This window comes from Coenobita brevimanus, chromosome 106 (assembly GCF_032717465.1).
Source record: "Coenobita brevimanus isolate Jiangsu-jjx chromosome 106, ASM3271746v2, whole genome shotgun sequence".
NCBI lineage: Eukaryota > Metazoa > Arthropoda > Malacostraca > Decapoda > Coenobitidae > Coenobita > Coenobita brevimanus.
Genome location: NC_137059.1, coordinates 4242249 through 4263971, shown reverse-complemented (window position 1 = coordinate 4263971; position 21723 = coordinate 4242249). Strand labels below are relative to the sequence as shown.

Below are 21723 nucleotides of genomic sequence, written 5' to 3'. Positions count from 1 at the left end.
CTGAGGGATTGTTGGGATTTCTTGGTCACATATTTCCACTTAGGAAAGTAAATGATCGCACTTTCTTTTAGTGTCCAGTTCATGGTCCCTGTAAGAGACTGATCACTTTTGCTTTAAGTGCCTAGTACACGGTCCCTATGCTCTTGATGGGACAATGTTGAGTATACATGAAATAATGTTCTGGCAGCGTGTTTAGTTGCCAATACCTTACACCATACAATACATATTTTCTTCCATCTTGAGGTTGTCTTTTCCACTTCACCTTCCCAAAGTCTTTCTGTTTTTGGTATTCAACTACAATAGTTTCTTTCTTTGATCACTTTCAGGTGTCGATGATACTTTTTTCTTCATTGGGCATATCCTCTATTATTTTATAGATGCTGGAGAGAGGTGTCTTCATGTGATGGCACCGATGTAACAGTCTTTCAGCTGCCTGGTTATACAAATGTCCCTCAACCACTTCCCCTATAACTACTACTATTACTATCATTCTTGTAAGCTCTAAGTACTGCAACAATGTGTTTTGTTGCTATGGCGTTACAGGTGCAAGTGGTCCCAAGGCAGTGTGGGAGCCAGTGGAGAGTAGCTACAAGTCCCCCTCCAACACCACCCTGCAGGCACAACACAGCATCAACACAGCTCTCTCACAGGTAGGAACTGTCACTTAGAGGATCATATTCTTGTCCACATAGGAGGCATGTTTTAGTTCATTTCACTTTTTACTTGGCCCAGGTGATTGTCCTTTTGCGGATGATTTTTCCGATAGCTCACTGGCAGCAAAAGACAATGTTACAGTTCTGTATCTTTTCCACAGTGCTTCTTATCTCCCTCTATTATTAGGTAAGTCAGGAAGATTATGATGGTCATGATTTAATGGGGAATTTTTTTATAAACTGGTCTATCACAAAAATGGAATTTTCCTGTAGTAACCCATTGAATCTGCTGATGCATTATCAGTTGAACCTCAAGGCAGATTTGTTCTACTTAGATTGAACTATTTGAAGTGAGGGTATATATAACTGTCCCTTTAAAACATACTGCTTAGATGAATAAGATTGTTGAGCTAACAAGAATGTACCATAACAAAAGACATCACCACATTGAAGGGGCATAGTGTTACTGTTGTGATAGTGATACCTCTTTTAAACTGAATAAAATCATCAGGAATTTAATAAGACAGACATCAAACTGACAAGAGTAATACTGGTAATTGTATTTTTGTAAAGGTGACACATGTGACCTCTCCTCATGTTGTAATTCAGCTATTACTAGTGCAGGGTACCACCCCTAGGAGAGCCTCTGTCATAGTTAGCAAGAGCATAGTATGAACGATGTCACTATACTGAGAGAATTAACAAGTGATCATTATTTATATGTTATGCATGTTGTATTTCAGCTGTCACAGGTTCAGGGTACAATTAACAACCTCCAGGAGAGCCTACGCCAAGAGCAGAGTCAGGTATTGGGTGGGGGTGGCAGTCACTACCCATCATATGCTGCCCCACCACCCCTGTTGCTGCCCGCTGCTGACTTGTCCACCCCAACACCAACTGCTCCCCTGCCCCACCTGTCCACCCAGGCCCTCACACCCATGTCGTCCTATGCTGGCCTGGGATCTCTAGCCATGCCTGCCCAAGGTATACCGCACCGTTTGTTTAGTTTGATGAACTGGTTAATTTGTCTCAGTGTTATGCAGCTTTGTTTCCTTGTAGTGTCTACTCACTCAGAGTTTCTCCAGTGTAAAGTAAGCGAATGTTTGCTCTGTTTATTCTGCAGTTTGCAATAGACCATCGGGTCAGTTAAACACCTTTATGCACGAGGCCACGTAGTCAACTCACCACTGTGGGTCTAAAATGTCAGCCATGTCACTAAGAGTTTAATAATATAAAAAGGTAATGGTATGGCCTTTATTCCACCTCTCTCAGTTATGGTGGTGGTGTGTGTGCATCGCAGTAAGTGGACATGAGAGTGAGTCAGCAAGTTATGTTTTTGCTGAATGGAATCTGCTTTCACTGTAGTTGGTACAAAGGTATTTTATTCACACTAACACCAGAAGATTTTTACCCAAACTGAAAGAAAGCATGGCAGTCAAAAGTTTCAAAGACAGGCTGATAAAGGTCTTCTCTGCCATTGATGCACACAAGAATGCTGTTTGGGCCAGCACCTGGTGAATATGTTTTGTCATGAGAAATCCAGGCAGTCAGCGCATTAATAATGATGATGTGGTGTTTTTTCCGTTAGTGAGGTAGAGGTAAGGGTGGGTGCTAGGTGAGTCATCAGATGTTGTGGGGTAGTAGTTGTAGTGTGAACCCAGTGGACTGCCGGCTGACGTTGTCCTTCTTCCATAGCCCACCATCCTACTCCTGAGGAATATGGAGGGAGCCAAGGGATGTTTGTGTAATCAGACAGTTCCTCCAGCCAGTCATATCAGTGCCACCACTTGAAGGTGTCTCTTTCCAGCACCATTTCAGGGGGGAGAGTATTGTTATTGACCATTAGGTGTGTGTTTCAGTGAGAGGAGGCAGGAATGGGTATGAGGCGATTAGTCGCTAGAATGGAACCTCTTTGCTATGAACAGAGTTTCCTAAGTTTAATTATTTTCTGGTAGGAGGAACCAGGCTCTAAAATGGACATCACTCAGTTCCAGGGAGTTATTGTGATGTTTATTTACTTCCTAGTTAGCAGAAGTGAGGGTGGTCTTGCTATGAACCAGCTTGTGTTGTCAGGGTTTAAGGGGTTACTTATGTTGCTTATTTTCCCCCCACTGAGTGGCAGTGAGAGTGTTCATGCTGAGGTTACCTATGTTGCTTATTTTCCCCCCAAGTGAGTGGCAGTGAGTGTTCAGGAGGGGGTTACCTATGTTGCATATTCTCTCACCAGTGAGTGGTGGCGAGAGTGGTCATGAAAGGGTGTTGCTTATTTTCCCCCCAGTGAGTGGTGGTGACAGTGGCCGTGAGATGAGTCAGCAGGTGTTGTCGGGGCTGCAGCAGTGCTTCAGTCAGCTGCACCTCCACTCCCTTGAGATCCAGGCACTCAGCAAGCATCTTCAGGTGAGGCGCCCATACTCCCTCTACTACCCTCTTCCCACATCAGCCATCCCGCCCCCATATGGCTTCTTCCCACCCTACCAGTGATGGGCTGGCAGGTGGGATTATGATGTGAGGGTAGAGAGGTGATTGAGCTCTACAGAAATGTTTGTCCAGAGTTCAGTTTGAATTTAAATGAATCACATTTTCCTTTAGCTTAACATTAAATTCCAAAAGAACTTCATTATTATTTTGTTCTGATATTGTAGCATTTAGTTTTTCTTTGAGTTTACTTAAAGTTATGAAGTTTGATATTATTTGATACATTTGTTCTACAGTATCAGTGGGAGTAAAGAGGAGTTTTTCATTCAGTTATTTAGTAAGTCACAATGTGTTTCTTTCATAATTTCCTTTCAAAATTATTTAGTGTCACAAAGTGTTTCTTTCAAATTATTCAAAATATGATTACACTGTTATTTTATTCTGTCCCATTTTCAGCTAAATGGTAGAAAGAATTTGCTAAGAGAAGTCACATGCTTTTTATTATTTCTTATTTTTGTTTAGGTGTAGTGTTCACATAATTTACTCTAATTTTTCAGTTATGTAAAATTGTAGTTTATTATTATTTATTGTTTTCATCTTTGTAGTTACGGTACTGTATTTGAGTCATAATGGTTAAAGTTATTATTCATGAATGAAGTTTCTGCTGGTTTTCCTGTATTGGTGTCCTATCCTACCTACCCGTATACCCTTTAATAGTCGCTACAGCTTTACCAGTCCCTTCCCACCCCATACATAGCTTCTCTTTCATCTGTAAATCAGGACTCACTAATCACTCTTACAATCACTAATCACTTTTATCATCTCAGTCTGATTCTCTCTTCATCACTTATTCTGAAAGTAGTTTTTTTTTTAATTCCCTCTAAGTCACAATTTTATAATGATATATACAGTATGCAGTTCATTTATTTATTTACAGGATTATGGTTTATGCTTAAAGTGTTACAGTAGTTAGTGTGAGGAAGCTTAGCAGGAAGTGTAACAACCACAGTTAAGATTGTAATTAGTACTGCATGATTAGTACAGTATTTGAGAGTGAAATGACAGGAAGTGTTGGAGGGTGTAATGTGGCTGATAATTCCTGGCTACATGGGCAGAATGGAGGAATTCATGGATGAAAGAATGGGAGAGGGAAGAAGGGTAACGAGAGAACAAAAGAGATGTGAAAGGTGAAAGTATTTTGAGAGGATTCTGTTGTAGCCATCCTGTGCAGAGTTGCAGAATAGTGCGATACCCAGCTAGATCTTCACACTTTTGGTCTGGCAATATTTATATTTATGTCTACATTTGTGAGGTCCTTGGTCATGCATGCCTGTGTATGCCTTTCTTTGTGTGTGTGTGTGTGTGTGTGTGTGTGTGTGTCAATGACATTTCATGAGACTTAGTGCCATGGAGCTTCAGCACCACTCATGTGCCACCAACAAATACTGTAGTTTGGGTAAGTTTTCTCTTACCATGGGATTCGGGATAGAAGTTGGATTTTGTTCTCCTAGGCCTGCTTCTGTCCAAGACTGACAAGATAAGCCTTTCCCAGGGAATGGATTGTAGTTGTGTCGGGGAGATATGTAAGTGTAGTATTCCCAGGCTGAACTCTGACAGTCTAACTTTGGTTAAGTCCCCCACCTGAGAGTGTAGTGCAACACCAGCTACTGGGCTTTTGTCCCCATACCTCTCCCATAGTGGTACAGTACATCTTGTAGAGGGAGGCATGTCAGAATGGAGATGGTAGTCGTATCCATCATTTACCCCTTCACTGTTGGAGGTTCTTCTTAACCTGAGGATAATAAATTTCATATGAGTAAAGGTGTTAATTTTACCTTTCTGCCCACATTATAATTTCCTCCATTTCTTTGTTTAATATTATCTGTATTTGTCATTGATATAATTTGCCTTATTTCATTCTCTCTCTCTCTCTCTCTCTCTCTCTCTCTGTCTCTCTTTCCCCCCATCCTCTTCTCTCTTCCTCCACTCACCTCAGTTCACTGCATCCACCCACCCCATTCCTAAAGATAAACTAATACTTATGCAGAAACTCTTCACTGTAAACCATCTGTGATAGAGCAGCTTGTCTGTGGGGAACTGTATAATCTGTTATTTTATCTTCAGTAGTTAGTTGCTGGCCAGTCAGCACTGTACCCAACATGTAGATTTATACAGCATGTCCTGGGAACTGTATGAGAAACTTCAGGAGGTTTTTCTTGGCTAATTCTGAGTGAAAAGTGCTGTATCATTGTGGGTTCAGCTCTCAGCTGTTACAGTGTTACAGTTAGTAATGACTGTGAGTGAAAGTGTTGTCCCTCAGATTTCCCCCATAAAGTCATCAGTATTTTTAGCCATGTAACTACTAGGAATTTATCCATGTTGGTATAGCTTTTTTTTACTTAGAATAATAACTAAAAAAAAAAAAAAAAAAAAAAAAAAGACCCAAGAAAAACCTGCTGAAGCTTCTCTCTCATTTCCTGAGACTCCCAGTGTTCAGGCCTCCTAGAGAGCATTCAGTGTTTCGTGTGTGGTATTGAAGACAGAAATTTAGAGTGACCAGTTTGTTTAGTTACATTTTATTTTTGCAGCACTTGTGTAAAGGATGTGGATCTTATGTTTTTCTGAGGAAGAATCCTAGTGCCTTGTAATAAAAGTTATGCCATACCCTTTAGACTGCATGAGCTATTTCTCTCAGCAGGCACATTTTTGGATTTGATCAGCTTAGGCACAATGCTTTACATCTCTGCACTTTCTTATTGTAAAAACATGCATACAGACAAGCATCCATACATTAGTCCGTACGTACATACATACCACATACTAAGCATTATTTGATCAGCTTTGGCACAGTGCTTTACATCTCTGCACTTTCTTATTGTAAAAACATGCATACAGACAAGCATCCATACATCGGTCCGTACGTACGTACATACCACATACTAAGCGTTATACATGCACACCCACTTTCATGCTTGTAAACACAAACAGTGCCTTATAATTACACTTGTACGATGCATGCTGGGGCCTTGAGGATTACCTGTAAGTAGAAGTTAAGATCAATTTTTTTTGCACTGTACATTGGCTGGCATAATAAAATGGTTTCCCATCTGTTCTCTCTCTTGACTCCTCCCAGTTATGGTGATTGGACTCCTCTTGCTTTCTTGCTTATACCATAATATCCACAGGTTTGCTAAGCATGATAATTATCCAGGCTAAATATGAAGATATACGTGATTGTCAGGGCTTTAGTTTGCATACTTTGTACCTGATTTAAATATTTCAGAGTATGTAAATTAATGTCTGTGCAAAGGATCAGCATAAAGGTCTTTGTTGTACCATACATATTTATTTACACATTGTTTACACATTTCCACTTTACGGTTCTATGGTTGTTTATTCAGCTTCTTTGTAGCACTTGTACTGTGCATCCAATGCTATATTTTACTCATGAGAAGAAGGAGCAACTGTATTTTGTGAATGAGGAGGAAGACTCAAGGAAGCACTCAAGGAAGCTTACATACAGTATTGTCTAAATCTGTACTGAACTTAAATGAAGCTGCTGGTTAGAAGGTTTGTCATTTCTGAGAAGTGTTACTCCTCACGGCTTCAGTCAGATGTCCTCCTTTTTTGTGATTTTTTATGATTACCTGTTACATTCACATTTAGTAGTTACTTGAATGAACATGTGTAGGGATATGAATTAATCCATGTATTAAATAAAAAAAAATGTTGAGTACTGAGTGTTAATAGAATTTAGTGTTAGAGCACTTTACTGTGTGATGGAAAATGAAAAGGTTTGTGGAAGTGGAGGCGGCTTATTTTTGTGCAGATTTGTATTATGTATTGCTTTTTTTTTTCTAATATGAACACTAATATATTCATATAGCTCCTTCATGTTCTCTTAAACCATTATGAAGCCCATGTCAGTAGCAAATGAATTTAGCATGTATAAGACATATCAATTAATTTTACTGTGTGCTTCCTTCTCTTTGAGATTCTCTCACTGGGGATGGTCATAACAGAATAGTTTGTAGGGTGCTTTGTCAACACATCTGGCTTGGTGTCTCAACCACCTCTCTTTCAACTGTTCTTGCACCTTCAGTGTACTCAACTATCTTGTTAGATTTTCAAACACTTAGGATAGGGAATTGTTAGAATAGTGTGTACTAATGGGGAATTGTTAGAATAGTGTGTACTAAAGTCACAGATGAATCATACAGCATATTATAGTACTGTAGAAAGCTGGGTCTTGAAAGGAAATTAATATGAAATTAATATGAGATAGAGCCAGAACTCTGGGGGCTTGAATGATGTGTGAACGGAAGTGTGGCGCATTGGATTGAGCAAACATGGGCTGCCTGGACGTTGATACTCCTTACCCTGCCCTTGGGTGGGAAAGAAGGTCCAGATGATGATGATACTGTTGATGATGAATAAGAAAGTAGAGTGAGGAAGCACGGCTAAGTAAAAACCAGTGATGGTGGAGCAGTGTGGCATGCAGTACAGTATTGCTGTTGTCCTCTTCAGTTAAATTATTATTATTATTATTATTATTATTTTTTTCTACTTTAAGATGATTTTGTTAATGCAGAAAACATTTGCAGTGATGGGATTAGAATCAGTCTATACTCATCCTTTGACAACCTGATTTCTTTCCCAAAGCTAAATAAATTCATCAGATGGTAGCAACAATAAGATCCATCCATCCATCCATTGCCAGACGCCATGTATCCCAGACGGGGTGGCCAAGGGCTTAGAGTTAATTGTTTTACAGGGAGGGGTACTAATCCTCCACCAACCCCACTTGACGTAGGGATGCCAACAGCATCTGGTGTTCCCAGGCGGTCACCCATCCAAGTACTAACCAGACCCAACGTTGCTTAACTTCGCTGATCGAACGGGAAGCGGTGTACTCAACGTGGTACTTTATCAGACTGAAGAGGTTAATTGCTATGAAGTTAGAGAGGTTTACACATTCATGCATGGTGAAGGCTTTCCAAAATGTAAATATTCTGAGAAACCACATGATAGTGAAGGAGCTAAGCCACAGTTTTAACTCCTTCAGCCCCAAGTGACTACAGCGCTGAATAAAAACTCTAGTGGTAGCAAGAATTAAAAAATAATTCTCAGGCTGAATGGGTTATTGGAAATTGCAACCCTTTAAACCTGTAGGTCAATCCTCAGCTGTGTAAAATCATGTGGCAGTAGCATATGCAGCTACTCCTATATGTGCAGACTTCAGCGGGACTGGAGTTTGTAACTGGAAAAATTACTTGGTTGAAATTCATTGATAACTGAAGTCATACTAAGGTTGGCTCATTGCAAGAACTTGTTTTGAAAGTTGAGAGGTAGGAGAACAACTGTATAAGGTTCATGGGGTTAAGGTTTTCACCAATCTACTGCATCAGTAAAGTGTTTTCCATATCCACCTGCATCACTCATGCTTAGTTCATGTAATTTATTGTTTTGCTTTGTTTCTTGTCAGCTGCTGCATTCTTCCAGCCTTACTAATCATCATCATTATCACCATCATCATCTGCTTATTCCCACCTGAGGATGGAGTGAGGTAGGATCCAGAAACTAGATAAAAGGAGACTTCAGAAGTCAGTGAATATTAAACAGCATACCCAGTGAAATGGACCAAGCACAACCTCAAGATATTAATTCCACCTCACAAGTCAACTACAGTATCTATATTTTTTGCCAAGTGCTCAGTCCCGTAGTTCATCTAGGGTGGGACCATAACAAAATCTGTCTAAGCCCACGTGTTGTAACGTCAGGGAGAAAAATTTGCACAATACTGTACTGTATTTCATGTTTTGTGTTTGCCACTTCCCTCTACTGTGTAGTCGTCCTAAGGTGAGAGTGGCTTAGTATACTTTGCCCATAAATATTTCTCTTTGAAGAATGTGTTAAGGGGGAAAGCCATGAACATAGCCCAAGTGTGAAATAGATGAAGGGAAACAGTAAGCAAACTTTTCTACATGGTAGTATGCTCATCATTATGGTCTCCATCTACTTCAAAAGTTTATTCCCTGTAAAACATTAATATTTCTGCCACCTAATGTAACCTGTGAAAATATCAGGAGCTGTAAAGCTGTTTGTAAGACTGTTTGAGAACTCTTGCACCTATCTTACTCCATTTGTGTTCCTTCTGTAACCTATTTTTTAAACCTTGTAATCTGTAAGGAACCCTTTTGTTTCATACTCATTTTCAGTCTCTTTGCAAATCATTTGAATCCGATTGTCATACACAAATAATAACTTCCTTCTAACTCTATGTATTATTCTGTGCTCAGTTGTGTTAACTCACTATCGCTTTTGTTTTTATTTTGCTGCTTTCTTTTTCAGCTACTAGAAAGGCGTGATCACAGTAGTGGGTCAGCTCCCATCCCAGACACAGGTGGGGGTGGGGGCATGCGGGGCGGGGGGCGAGGCAGTGCAACCCGGAGGAGTGAAGAAGAGGAGGAGGAGGAAGAGGAAGAGGAAGAGGAAGAAGATGACAACAATGATGAAGAAGAAGAGGAGGATTTGACCCCCTCTCGCCCACCCTACCCACTACACCACAACCTGCTGGCATCTTCTCGTACAAGGACAGGGAAGGAAGGAGGTAGAGGGATGCCTAGAGGCCCCTCCTATCCCATGTACCCACGACAGCACAGTGATGGGGTGGAGGGACAGGTTATGGGAGGTGGTGTAACTAACCCCATCTATGGACACCTTGGGGATGTTAGGGATCAGACGGGTGGTACGTGGGGCTCCCTGGTTCCCACTCCAGGCACAGAGCAACCATCAGATCAGTTGGGGACTATGATAGTGGGTGGGGCAGGTGTGGTTGGGGGTGGAGTAAGGGGTATAGACAGCAGCCCATCCCACCCCATGATGCACATGGACAGGATGGGTGAGCGTAGTCAGATGCAGCAACACCATGATGATCACCACCACCCCTGGGCATCACTACCAGCATCACATCACCCAATGCACCACCAACAGACAACTGACCTACTCAATAACCAGGTTTGAACTGCATACTTAGGTTTTCCAAATCAAATTCACTCCATAACTGAATAAAATTATTGACTGTAGCCAGAATACAAGTACTGTACAAGTTATGTTGTCATGCTGAAGATGTTTAAGAATGTGTATCTGTGGCTTAGGGTAGAAAGGATAATAATTCATGAAGATGTGGAGAGTATGCATAATGGTCATACAGGGTGAATGGATGTAGAAAATGGGTAGAGAAGGGTACGTATGAGTGAAAACGAGACACACAAGGCTGAGATTATTTGGGGTTTTCCGATGGTGCCCGCTCCTCCCTACAGGGGATTTCGTGATTTTGGAAAAAAACACCCTTACTTCAAACCCTTATATCTGGCAGACTATATCAGCTAGAGAAGAAATTAAAGATACATAAGACTCACCAACTCTTCGTCTTTCAAATGAAAGTATCCTCACGTCTCCAGGTGGTAGTAAATGGTTTCCCGGTGCTGGGTGGTAACCATATAACCAAATTATGGCACCTGGTGGTTTATTGGGTAATTAAAGCGCTCCATTCGGATTGAGCCTGCGTAGGTTTATATCCAAGGGGTGGTTGGGGCTTATTGCTCACATAATACCTGTCAGGGATAAGTGAGGCTGGTCACTCTCATCTTAAATTTCAGGACCAAATTGCCTAGCCGCAGGCTCCTATGCATCTCATGAGGCAGCATAGGATTGGATGATGGATGAATGGAGGGTAAAAAAAAAAAAAAAAAAAAAAAGGTGAAAAGGTCATACATGAATTAGTCAAGGGTAGGGTAGTTTTTAATGCACACACACACACACACACACACACACACACACACACACACACACACACACACACACACACACACACACACACACACACACACACACACACACACACACACACACACACACACACACACACACACAGTCACAAAAGGTATGCATTGAAATGGTAAATGAGTGTTTGAAAAAGCTTAATATTATAGCTGAGAAAGCAATTGAACTGGCAGTGGATAGGATTGGATATTTGAAGCACAGTATGCTGGAAGATGCATATGACAAGGGTTGGACCTCTTTATTAACATACTGAAAAGCATTGTTTGGCTGTAGCTGGAATAGAAATATGAATGTGTGTCTGTTTCAATAGTATAATTAAGCAGGTGGATGCAAGAAATGAACTGAGGCAAAAAAAGGGAAAAATTAACTTAGACATGAGAAGCTAACAAGCTTGGAAGAAAAGTGGATGCCAACTTCCTCTTTTATGGTAAGAGCCATGAAAATGTTGGAAGAGCCATGAAAATATAAATGTGAGAAGCTGAGGGATGAAAATAGAACACACACACACACATGCACGCACACACTTGAGGGGTAAATGGAAGCTTAATTTGAAGAACTGGTAGATGGTAACAAGAAGAGCAGAGTAATTGTTAACACAATTAGGGTAGGTGGTGCTCAAGAGAGAAGTGAAGTGCCTTGGATTTATTCAGTGGGAAAAATGAAGAAAGATGAAAATTTTGAAGAATGGGAAGGCAGCAGGTGTTTGATGACTCTCACAGCAGAAATGGATAGAGGTAGGAGAGAAGGCACAGAAAAAATTAATACCATCAATCTGAGGGAACTTTTTTCATCTGTTATTTTTTATTTCTGTAGCGAGTTTCATTCAGCTGTGGAGACACTTACAAGAGGTCACTGTTAGCCTTAATGTACGCATTTGCACCAAGAAGTGCCCAGAAATTTGAATAAAATCATCTGGAGATAAGTCATTGAAACGAGTCACTAGATGGAAGGATTAAGCTCTGTACATATCTAAAATTTCACACTACACAATGTATATGGTAACTAAATGGATGTAGCAGTGTAATTGGTATATTGTATAGATCAGTTTGGCTTTTTTTTTTTTTTTTTAGCTTTGAAAATTTAGAGGTTTTCAGCTCAACTTTCCTGTGTTGTCAGCTTTAACTTGTTGAGCACCAGGGAAGTCACCATTTTATTCTTGCTATCCTGAAAATTTTATTCACTGTACGATTGACTTTTTGAACTGGAGGGGGTAGTTATAGCCTCTAAACCCCGTCAGTAAGAGAGGCCTTTCCTAAGTCGAATAAATCATCTTGTAGCAGTAAGAATAAATTTCATAAAGGACATCACCTGGATTCATGGAGTAAAAAAAAAAAAAAAAAAAAAAAGGTGCCCTTTGGTGTGGAAGGAAAGTTGATGAATGCTATGTTATTTTGTTTAAAGGTGGCTAGAAAGCATAAGTATGGATGGAGGTTTGGCTGAGTGATTTAGCACAAGTTTTTGGAGAGAAGTTTTTTTTTCATTTCCATGGTTATTCAGTATGAATTGTGGTACATAGTAAGTCATTGTATGTTGGTGATGTGTTCCAACCCCAGGCTTATCAGAATGTTAATCCAGCAAACTGCAGACTGAAGGACAGGAAAGGAATTAACTGGACTGTGGAGCCAGCAAAATATATGGTTACATATTGTATAGCCTTCATTTACATTTTCATTACAAAAAGTCCTCCCAAGGCTGAATTAAATCACCTGGAAGTAGCAAAAACAAAAAATCAATAAAAGATGTTACTGAAGTAAAGGAGTTAACACTCACTGTGGCCACTACCCCACAGGTGCCGCCGGGAACCCGTGCAAACAACTACTGGGACAACTTCCGCAGCTACTCCCGCCAAAACCTGCTGTCTTCGGCTACCAAGAGCAACACCTCAGACCCCCACCCCCAACACCATCCTGTCCACCCAGGCTCAGCCACATCTGCGACCTCAGCCCCACCTCATGGCCTCCAGACCTCATCCTCGGCCAGTCATCTTCACATGGTATGGTGCTGCGTCACTTGATTTTTATTCAGACAGTCTCTGTTTTAAGTCAGAGATCGGTCCAAAATATCACAGCTTTTTCCTCCTAAAACTGGTATTGTAAAATAGGTGATAATCAGCTTTATAGGTTTTAGGGAAATTGTAATAGTCAAGTTTACTGCAGAGTACTGTGGACTAGATTGCAAAAATGAATGCAAGTTGATATATAAGAGAATGTATTATAATTAAGGTTGATAATGATGAAATTTCCTCCCAACTAAGAAGGGAGAACAGTCATGCTGGGTAGAGGTGTAATTTCTTCAAAATGTCAATCAGCAGTAGCAGCAGTGCAGTAGTGACTGTCTGCAGTGAGGTTCTGGGTGGCAGTGGTTGGGCCATATTGATAAATAATCCTTGTCATTCCAGAGTAGTACGAAATGTAATTTTAATGTACTTTACATCCAACAGTCAAGAGAGAGCAGTCGTGTTGAGGACAAGTGCTTCAATGTGTCAATCAACAATAGCAGTGGTGGTGGTGGTGGTGTGGGTGGGGAGGTGCCAGGTGGGGGTGCCAGGGCCAGGGTGCCAGAGCCTCACATCAATAACCCACGTGCATCCAGTGGCAACCCAAGAGTGAGGAACCCTGTATCACCCAGCCACCATCCCCACGGGCAAAACAAGCACAAGGCAAACAACCGTAACAAACAGGGTTAGTTCTCATGGTTTACCATTCTGTTTTTGACTTAACTCCTTGACTAGTGCTGGAGAGGGGCACATTCATGTGGTGGCACTTATATCAGAGGGTTGCTCCACTGTATGGTTGTACAAATGTTCCTCAACTCTCTCCTCATCTCCTGAAAGGAGGATGGTGGCCTGCTGGGGATGGGCAACCCCAACCTGCAGTCTGTAGGATTTTCATTCAGATGAGCCTGAGACCTCAACAGCAGCAGCACCTTGAATCCAGGTAACAGCAGCACCTTGAATCCAGGTAGCAGCAGCACCTTGAATCCAGGTAGCAGCAGCACCTTGAATCCAAGTAGCAGCAGCACCTTGAATCCAAGTAATATTCTTCTTAATTTATTCTTGCTGCTACTGGAACTGGTGTACTATGTTACCAGATGGGAGGAACCAAGTTTGATAAATACATTTTCAGGAGGGTTATGGTCCCAAGGTGCCAATGTGGGTGAGAGGAATCCACCCCAGGCAGGATCGTCATACCCACGTGACCGAAGCTACGTCAACTACAACTACAACTTCCCCAGGATTAATGGCAATGACAGGTAAGATAATGTTGCCATGTTTATGACAGATTCTTCATCATCATTTTTCTAACATTTTCCCCCCATGGTGATGGTGGTGATGTTGGTGACTGGTAGTGTTTCATTCCTTGGGAATAGTAACTTCAGGAGGGAGAGGATATTGGGGGTGGAGATAAACTTCTGTATGGTAAGTGTACAGATGTTTTGACTTGCTGTTATCATCAATAGCCTACAAACTAAAATTCCAATGATGATGGCATGGTCGCAAGGTAAAATGTCTAGACAAGAAAAGATGGTTATTGCTACCCTGGATATGATGCTTGAGGCTGAAGAAACTATTAATACCCCTATACATACTTTCACTTTCTTTCATTGTATCATCTTGGCTGTGTTCCCCTCATCAGTGATGCGAACCTGGATGTCATGCGTGAGGCCGAGGCCCTGATGCGGCGCCATGCCAGTCAGCCAGAGTTCCTGGTGCAGCTGTTCAGACATGCAGCACAGATCACAGTGCACACAGACCAACATGTGGCAGTGGCTTTACTGCAGGACCTGGCATCACAACCTCACCGCCCAGACCACGGGTACAGCATTTCATTGTCACACATACTTATAGTCGTAGGTGGTGACAGCCATCATCCACTCACTTGATGTAGTGCTGCCTTCTTCTTCCTTCACTGTTATCATTCTTTTTCTATCTGCCCACCTCTCATCGTCTTTCATCCATCCATCCTGCCACTTGTAGTACTCATCTTTCCACTTCAGGCAGCTCTACACTGAGTGACAAGTCTGATGGTTTCCTGTAACCCGGTAAACCATTGACAATGCTGGATGGTAACCATATAACCAAATAATGAAGTGATGTGGAGCCAACTATGGTGCCTCTGTTAACTAGGTGGGGTGACACAAATGTGGCATCCAACTGGAGCCAAACCATCACACTCTTTCCTGCACCTCACTTTGATGGGGCGCTGTCAGCTGGATGGGAGCATTGGAATTTGGTTCACTACATGGAATGGCCTTGCAGGGGCGATTGCTTGCTCAGCCAGACGGACGGGGTTTACCCAGCAACAACAACTGATATTTTTATACTTATTTTGTCTCTTAATTTTACACCCATTTTTGCTCTTACTCTCACCCATTTGCAGTCCCAACCTCCAAGTCTGTCATTCAAGAACGCACCAAACTTTCATCTAATCATTCTCATGTCGAGTGCCTATTATATTATTCTGGTTGTGCAGGGTGAATGCTAACCGGCAGAGCAGCAGCAGCAACAATGACAACACTAGCCTGTCCCTCCCTGCACCCCTGAGGGACTCCTGGCGCCCACAGCCATCACATCCTCACCCTCGTAATGTCTTGCCTCAGGTACTTTCCATGTTTTGTTACTAGCACGTAGCATTTTATTTGGGGGGTGGGGGGAGAGGGGCTGAATTCGAGAATTACTACTCTACTACTCCATTTAACTAGATTAGGGCATCCACCATATAATCACTCAATGCGGAATTATCTTAAGATATTTTTACACTGATTGACGAGATAAATGGTTCCCCGTAACCCAAGAAGCCACTTAGTCAGCCCATGAGAACTGTTTACTCTCCATTTTCACATCAGCAACCCTCCTTATCCGGTAATCGTCCTCCCGGTCTCGATTTGTTCATACCATCTCAACCTCCCACATGGTAACCAAATAACCAGCAAATGATCACCAGGTGATCTAGTGGGTTCAGGCTCTCCCACCAGATATGTCGTACATGTGTTTAATTCTGAGGGGTGGGTGGGGTCTGTTGCTCACATAATGCCACATGGGGGGGGGGGGGGAAAGTGACTGGTCATTCTCACCTTTCTGTAAATATCTGGGCTAAGTAGTATAATCCCTGGCCGCTACACTCATGATGAGGTTATACAGGCTGAAGTAATGGATTGACAGACTGCACAATATGAGAATAAACCATCACTTTAATGTGCAGCGTGTGAGTGCAATATCATGACTAAAGCAACTTTTATTTGCATGGTCTGTAAGAACCATTCCTGACTACTTGAAATTGCACACACCTCAGTTGTTTTCTTTCGGGATTACAATATTTTAACTACAGTATTTAACTGGAGATATCCCTTGTATATCGCTACACTGATGGTGAACATAATGTTTAAATGGCGGTGCTTGACGTTTATTCAGAATTAGTCCTCTCTCTGTCTGTTGGAATGTGATATTTAGGAAGCTAGACCTCATATATATATATATATATATATTTAAGCTTATACAGTAGTAGTTGTGACCAACGAGTGGTACAGATAATTCTGCACTAAGTTAGAAGGAGAAGAGAGCTGCTGGAAATGGAGAAGGATTTTAATGTTTGATGTGAATAATGATGGGAATAAGGTGAACATATTGGAAGGTGATTTAGACTGGAGTTATGGTCTTTTGAGACTTATCTTAAGAATGTGTGGAGGTGTTTTTGTCATGGGTAGCACAGGTATGAGGTCTGAGTAGTTAGTAGATTCACCACAATATTGAATAAGCTGCATTACCAATTGAAATGTCATTTCATGTAGTTTATCTTGTATTTGTAACAAAAAAGCATGTAATGTGAAGTCCATCTATTAGGGGGGGGGGGAGAAGAAGAAAGAAAAACAAAGTGCAGATGGTTAGGCCTGTGAGTGGAGTTGATTTTGAGGGCTTGAATGGCATGTGAATAACTGTGTGACTTCATCACTTTGTAAGCTAATGATGGTACTCCCTTTTTCATGCTTGATTTCTTTGTTATTAGAACCTTTCCTCACCCCATCCTTAGTTGAGGGAGGGCAGGTTGATGATGGTGGTGATGATGATTACAGTGACATTGACAGTGATGTTGATGACAGTTTCTTCAACAACAATGATTATGATGGTGAGGATGATGATGATGTACCAAATTTAACCCCAACAGGAGAGCAGAACTGGTGTGGGTGTGTCTGGGTCAGGGTCAGAGGTTAGTGACAGTGGCCTGACATCCGAGGATGAGGACAGCAGGGTGAGTGACAGAGCTTGATTTACTTGATAACTTACAGATTAGAGTACAGCAGTTCCTCATTATGTGTTTGCTTTTTTGTGTGAGCTGGAGGGAGAGCAACTTGATGGTGGAGGTCAGAGTGACAATAGAGGCAATCTGTTTGTGGCCACACCCACTGGGAATAAGATGTCTGGGTATAGATGGCTAGATTTTTTTTTTTTATGTAGTGGTTGTTGCCTCTTGCAGACAGTTTGATTCAGCTTAGAAGAGACTTTCTGGACTGGAGAAATGAGATATAGCCATTGTTAACCCCATTACTACTAGAGACACCTTCTAACCTGAATTAACTTACCTTGTGGTAGCAAGAACGAGCCAGTAAGTCACTCATTTCAAGGATTTAGATCTACAAAAATTTACTAAAAAGTTGCCAATTATAGTTCCATTGCTACTTATAAATGTGACATACCAGTTTCCCCTGGTTTACAGTACAGTGCCAATTGTAAGTGTCATAGTTGTAGTAGTAGCAGCTCCAGGTTCATCTGAAACAAGAACTCAGTAGACTGCTGGCTGAAGTCCTCTTGCAGTTATCCATTCTTTGTGTGGGGGATAGGGAGGGAGTTGAGGGACACTAGTATAACCTGGTAGTGAAGCTGCCCAGTCATATAAGTGCCACTACATGAAGGTGTCCACTCCAGCATTGATAATTTGCAACCCTTCTCTGACACATAACAAGGACCTGTTGTATGTTTTGTATTGGTGTATGTGGATTTTTGACTGAAGCCTTTTACTCATTTTTGCTTTCTAATGATTTACCTTTTTTGAGTGCCTCTGAAATATAACAATTTTGAGAGATTTTTTTAACAAGCCCTAACATGATATTTTGGTGTTTGTTTTTTTTGTTTTTTTATCTTGTAAGTGGTAGTTGTTTGTGTGTGTGTAGTATTGCTTCCCTGAGGAGCATGGTAGAATTTATCGGCTGTATTATTAAAACTGAGAGGGCAAAGGTATAGGCAACTCCCTAATTTTTGACGATCACTTTAAAAAAATGTGAGGATTGGGAATTTTTAGACTACATTCCCTTTTACATAATAACAATGAAGCAAAAAGATCAGACTTTTTATCTTTTCCACCATATGTTTAACCCCTACACCGCGGGCTTGTTTACCAATGACTTGCGTGTGCCGCGGGGTTATTTGGGCTCCGACAGACTCTCAAAAAATATTTGCCAAAAATCAGTTATTAGTCTTAGAATAATAAAATTACATATGCTTATGGCACATACCTTCAGCTTTCTCCTGGAATGATTGTTGAGCCTTCGTCGGTTACCGTAGGACTTGTGGAGATCTCTGAAGTAGGGTAACGAAGTCTCCACTTTACACTTCCCGACAACCCGTAATATGATTACCACAGCCAGATACAAACACTATAAACACTATTCTACAATTTTCAAGTAGTTTGGGATCCATACTAAAAAAAAAAACACTGTGAAAGCAATGGAAATTACGAGCGCGTCTGATCGTCGCACTGGCACTAGTTCGCTCATGGTAGTCTGTCATTTATTATTCATAAAACCCCTCACACTTTGTATTTCTATTACTATATAACACTTATATATATCTACAGTCTTTATCCATAAGTTTCCTTCAGTAGTATTAGTTTATTGTCACTGTAGGGATTCAATTTCTTTCAGTAAAATACGTAGCATTCACTTTCTCGTCCTGTATACTGGCATTGAGAGTGAATGTCACTTTCATCTTCACTCTCATAACTCATAGCATTCAGACATGCTAGAGTGAAACTTTCACTTTCATTACTCCTAGGGTATATACTCGTATTCTTATAATACTACTCATTTACATTTCTATTTACGTTCTCTATTTTATTTACGTTATTTACATTTCTATTTTATTTACACTGTGTTGTGCACTGTCACTTGAAATAACTTATAAAACTATTTTCCATTGTTCACGTATATTTACATTCATTACTTTCACTTGCTGTTTACACATTATTTACACATTATTTACAATTCCACTTGCACTGTTCTACTCAATAGAAAGATCGTAGTCACTCTTTTATCAATTGTCAGCCCTTTACCTCTTTCCACACGAGGTTTAGTAGGGGGTAAAGGTCACAGAGCCATTTGCATGGGGGTGAAAAAAGGCCTTGAAGTCAGCAAGATGAAACATACGTCCTCTCACTTCGGAAGATGAGAGTACACTGATAACGCAGGGGCCAGGCCAGCCAGCCTAGAGGCCTGCTTTAGGGGTTATTCAGAGTTACCAATATTACTTCTTGAAACAGCTAAGTCTAGCACTGATATGATTGGCAGGAAATCTAGACAATACATTATAAATTTGGTAGTTCCAGGTGAATGTAAATATCATTTAGGCTTCTCCCTTCCCTCCTTACATGTATATTTATTACGAAAATAGATTAGAGGCCTACTTAGGAGATATATAATCAGAGCTACCAATGTTAAATCTTGAAACAGCTTTGTGTAGCACTGATATGATTGGCAGGAAATCTAGACAATACATTATAAATTAGGTAGTTCCAGGTGAATGTAAATATCACTTAGGCTTCTCCCTTCTCTCCTTACATGTATATTTATTACGAAAATAGATTATACGGCATATTTCAAGGGGAAAAAAACAGCGAAAATTAGCGAACGAGTGCACGTGAGGTGTTGTCAGGTGATAATTAGCCAATTCCAGGTGTATGGCACTCTCACTTACCTGATTTCTTTCTTGTATATATTATTTGGTATAAGATTACGACATAGGGCTTATTTCAATGGATGAAATCAGTGAAAAATTCCAGGGAAGATTTACTTAGCGTAGCATGGCCGGGCAGGCGAGAGGATAGGGTAATGGAGGGGGGGTAGGGAGGGGAGTCAAGAACGGGGAGAAATGGCTAAATTGTCAACAATGGATGGGAGTACAGATGAGATTAGGAGTGCTGACTAGTGTTGGACATTGTCAGCACTGATAGATGATACAAGCCCCCACTTAAAAGCCCGGGTGAATTCAAAATAACACAGAATCACAAAAGCGACGCCCCGCGGTATGATCCCTTGCTCCCAAGCGTCACGAAAGTGACGCCCTGCGGTTAAGGGGTTAAGTAACCATATGAGGTGTATAGCAGTTTGCAGTTAATTTCAAAACACGGAAATGCTGTAATTAGACTGCATTTTGTTTTACATCACAAAGTTATCATCATGTTAGAGAGGTAAGATTAGAGAGGTAAGAATGCTTATGCTTTCCATTACATGTTTAAATAATCGTGTAAAAAAAATTTGGGTTTGCCTTATCTTTCGTGGTCTCAGGTTTGATAATATGTCCGTAAATCATTAGTCATTTTGCCACCTGTCCTCCCTCCCCTAGGCCTTATATCGCAACGTCAAAAACCTAAGCTTGAGTCCGGGTGGACAGGGGGGCGGCAGAGGAGGTAGGGGGGTAATGGTGGGCAGTGGTGGAAGGGGTGGGGCATTACCCAGGTCACCAGTTGTACCGGGTATCAATGCCACCAACCACCAGGACACTCAGTACCAGTTCCCCTACCTCTACTACCAGCCCAACCACAACCTCTCCACCAACCAGCAGGGCAGCAGTCGCAGTGTGGCCAACTCTGAGAGTTCCCTCTACGACCACCTTGTTTACAACGAATCTCTTCCCTCGGACATCAACAGGAGGGAGGTCAGTGAAAGAGATTCATTGTCGTAGGATAGCAATTTAGCAACACCACCTATATTCAGAAGTGGGTTTCTGTGATAACTTTTACATTCTGATAATTTTGGTTACTTAAGGCATTTAGGAGACCAGAAAGAAGTTAGAGGTAGAGAGATGGAATGGAAGGAGGGTGACTGAAAGTTAATACTAATAAACAAAGGTCAATGTCCTTAGGTGTTAGGGAGGTAATGTGGAACAAGTTATATGTCTGAGTAACATGGGAGTTGGGAGGAATTCCATGATCATTGTGTAAATACAGTAAATCCACAAATGATGACATACCCCACTGTAATGTTTGAGATTCACCATAGGATGTGAGAAATTTTCATTGTGTGATACATAAGGCTGTCAGGGCTGTGGATGATAAAAAGGAAAGTGTTGAATAGGGAGAGGAACATCTGATATGTGAGGAGAGGTTTTTGGTGGATATGGTGAGTGTGGACAGAGGAGCAGAGGCTGATTCCATTGCTAGAATGAGCAGTGGGTGGACGAAATGAGGAAAGTTACATATCATAACTATAAAGGGGCTCTCCTTCCTGCCAAGGTCCCTGTTCTATAAAATGTGTGTGAAATTATTTATGCTGTGTGGAGGTGAGGATTAGCCAGTAAGAGAAGAGGATACAGCAGATGGGAATATAGGTTATTACCGAGTGACAGGGTTGAGTATAGTGTGATGTGAGAGAGTAGGCATAAGAAATATCAAAGAAGTGATGCAGACCTTTGAGATGGTTTGGACATATTGAAAGGAGGAGGGAGGATAACTGGCTGAGGAAGGTCACAGTTGTGAGTATGGAAGGAAGAATTCTTTGAAGAAAATTGAGGGAGATGTTGGGTGAGTTTCTACGTGATGATTTC

At 41.2% G+C, this 21723-nt stretch overlaps 1 protein-coding gene and 1 pseudogene across 7 annotated transcripts in view; one reads left to right on the top strand and one right to left on the bottom strand.

Annotated features, from left to right (window-relative positions):
• LOC145416433 (uncharacterized) overlaps positions 1-21723 on the top strand; it is an 83820-nt gene that overhangs the window by 52994 nt on the left and 9103 nt on the right. For 6 of the 7 annotated variants that reach the window (XM_080285386.1, XM_080285384.1, XM_080285383.1 and 3 more), the window contains 11 exons: positions 544-650; positions 1397-1637; positions 2932-3050; positions 9420-10085; positions 12703-12906; positions 13354-13594; positions 14039-14165; positions 14549-14728; positions 15386-15512; positions 17075-17158; positions 20524-20835. In XM_080285386.1, the coding sequence (XP_080141512.1) occupies positions 544-650; positions 1397-1637; positions 2932-3050; positions 9420-10085; positions 12703-12906; positions 13354-13594; positions 14039-14165; positions 14549-14728; positions 15386-15512; positions 17075-17158; positions 20524-20835 (2408 nt within the window). The remainder of the gene's footprint in view (positions 1-543; positions 651-1396; positions 1638-2931; positions 3051-9419; positions 10086-12702; positions 12907-13353; positions 13595-14038; positions 14166-14548; positions 14729-15385; positions 15513-17074; positions 17159-20523; positions 20836-21723) is intronic. The other variant, XM_080285385.1, reaches the window with a different exon arrangement.
• On the bottom strand, positions 7885-8002 carry LOC145416582 (5S ribosomal RNA; annotated as a pseudogene).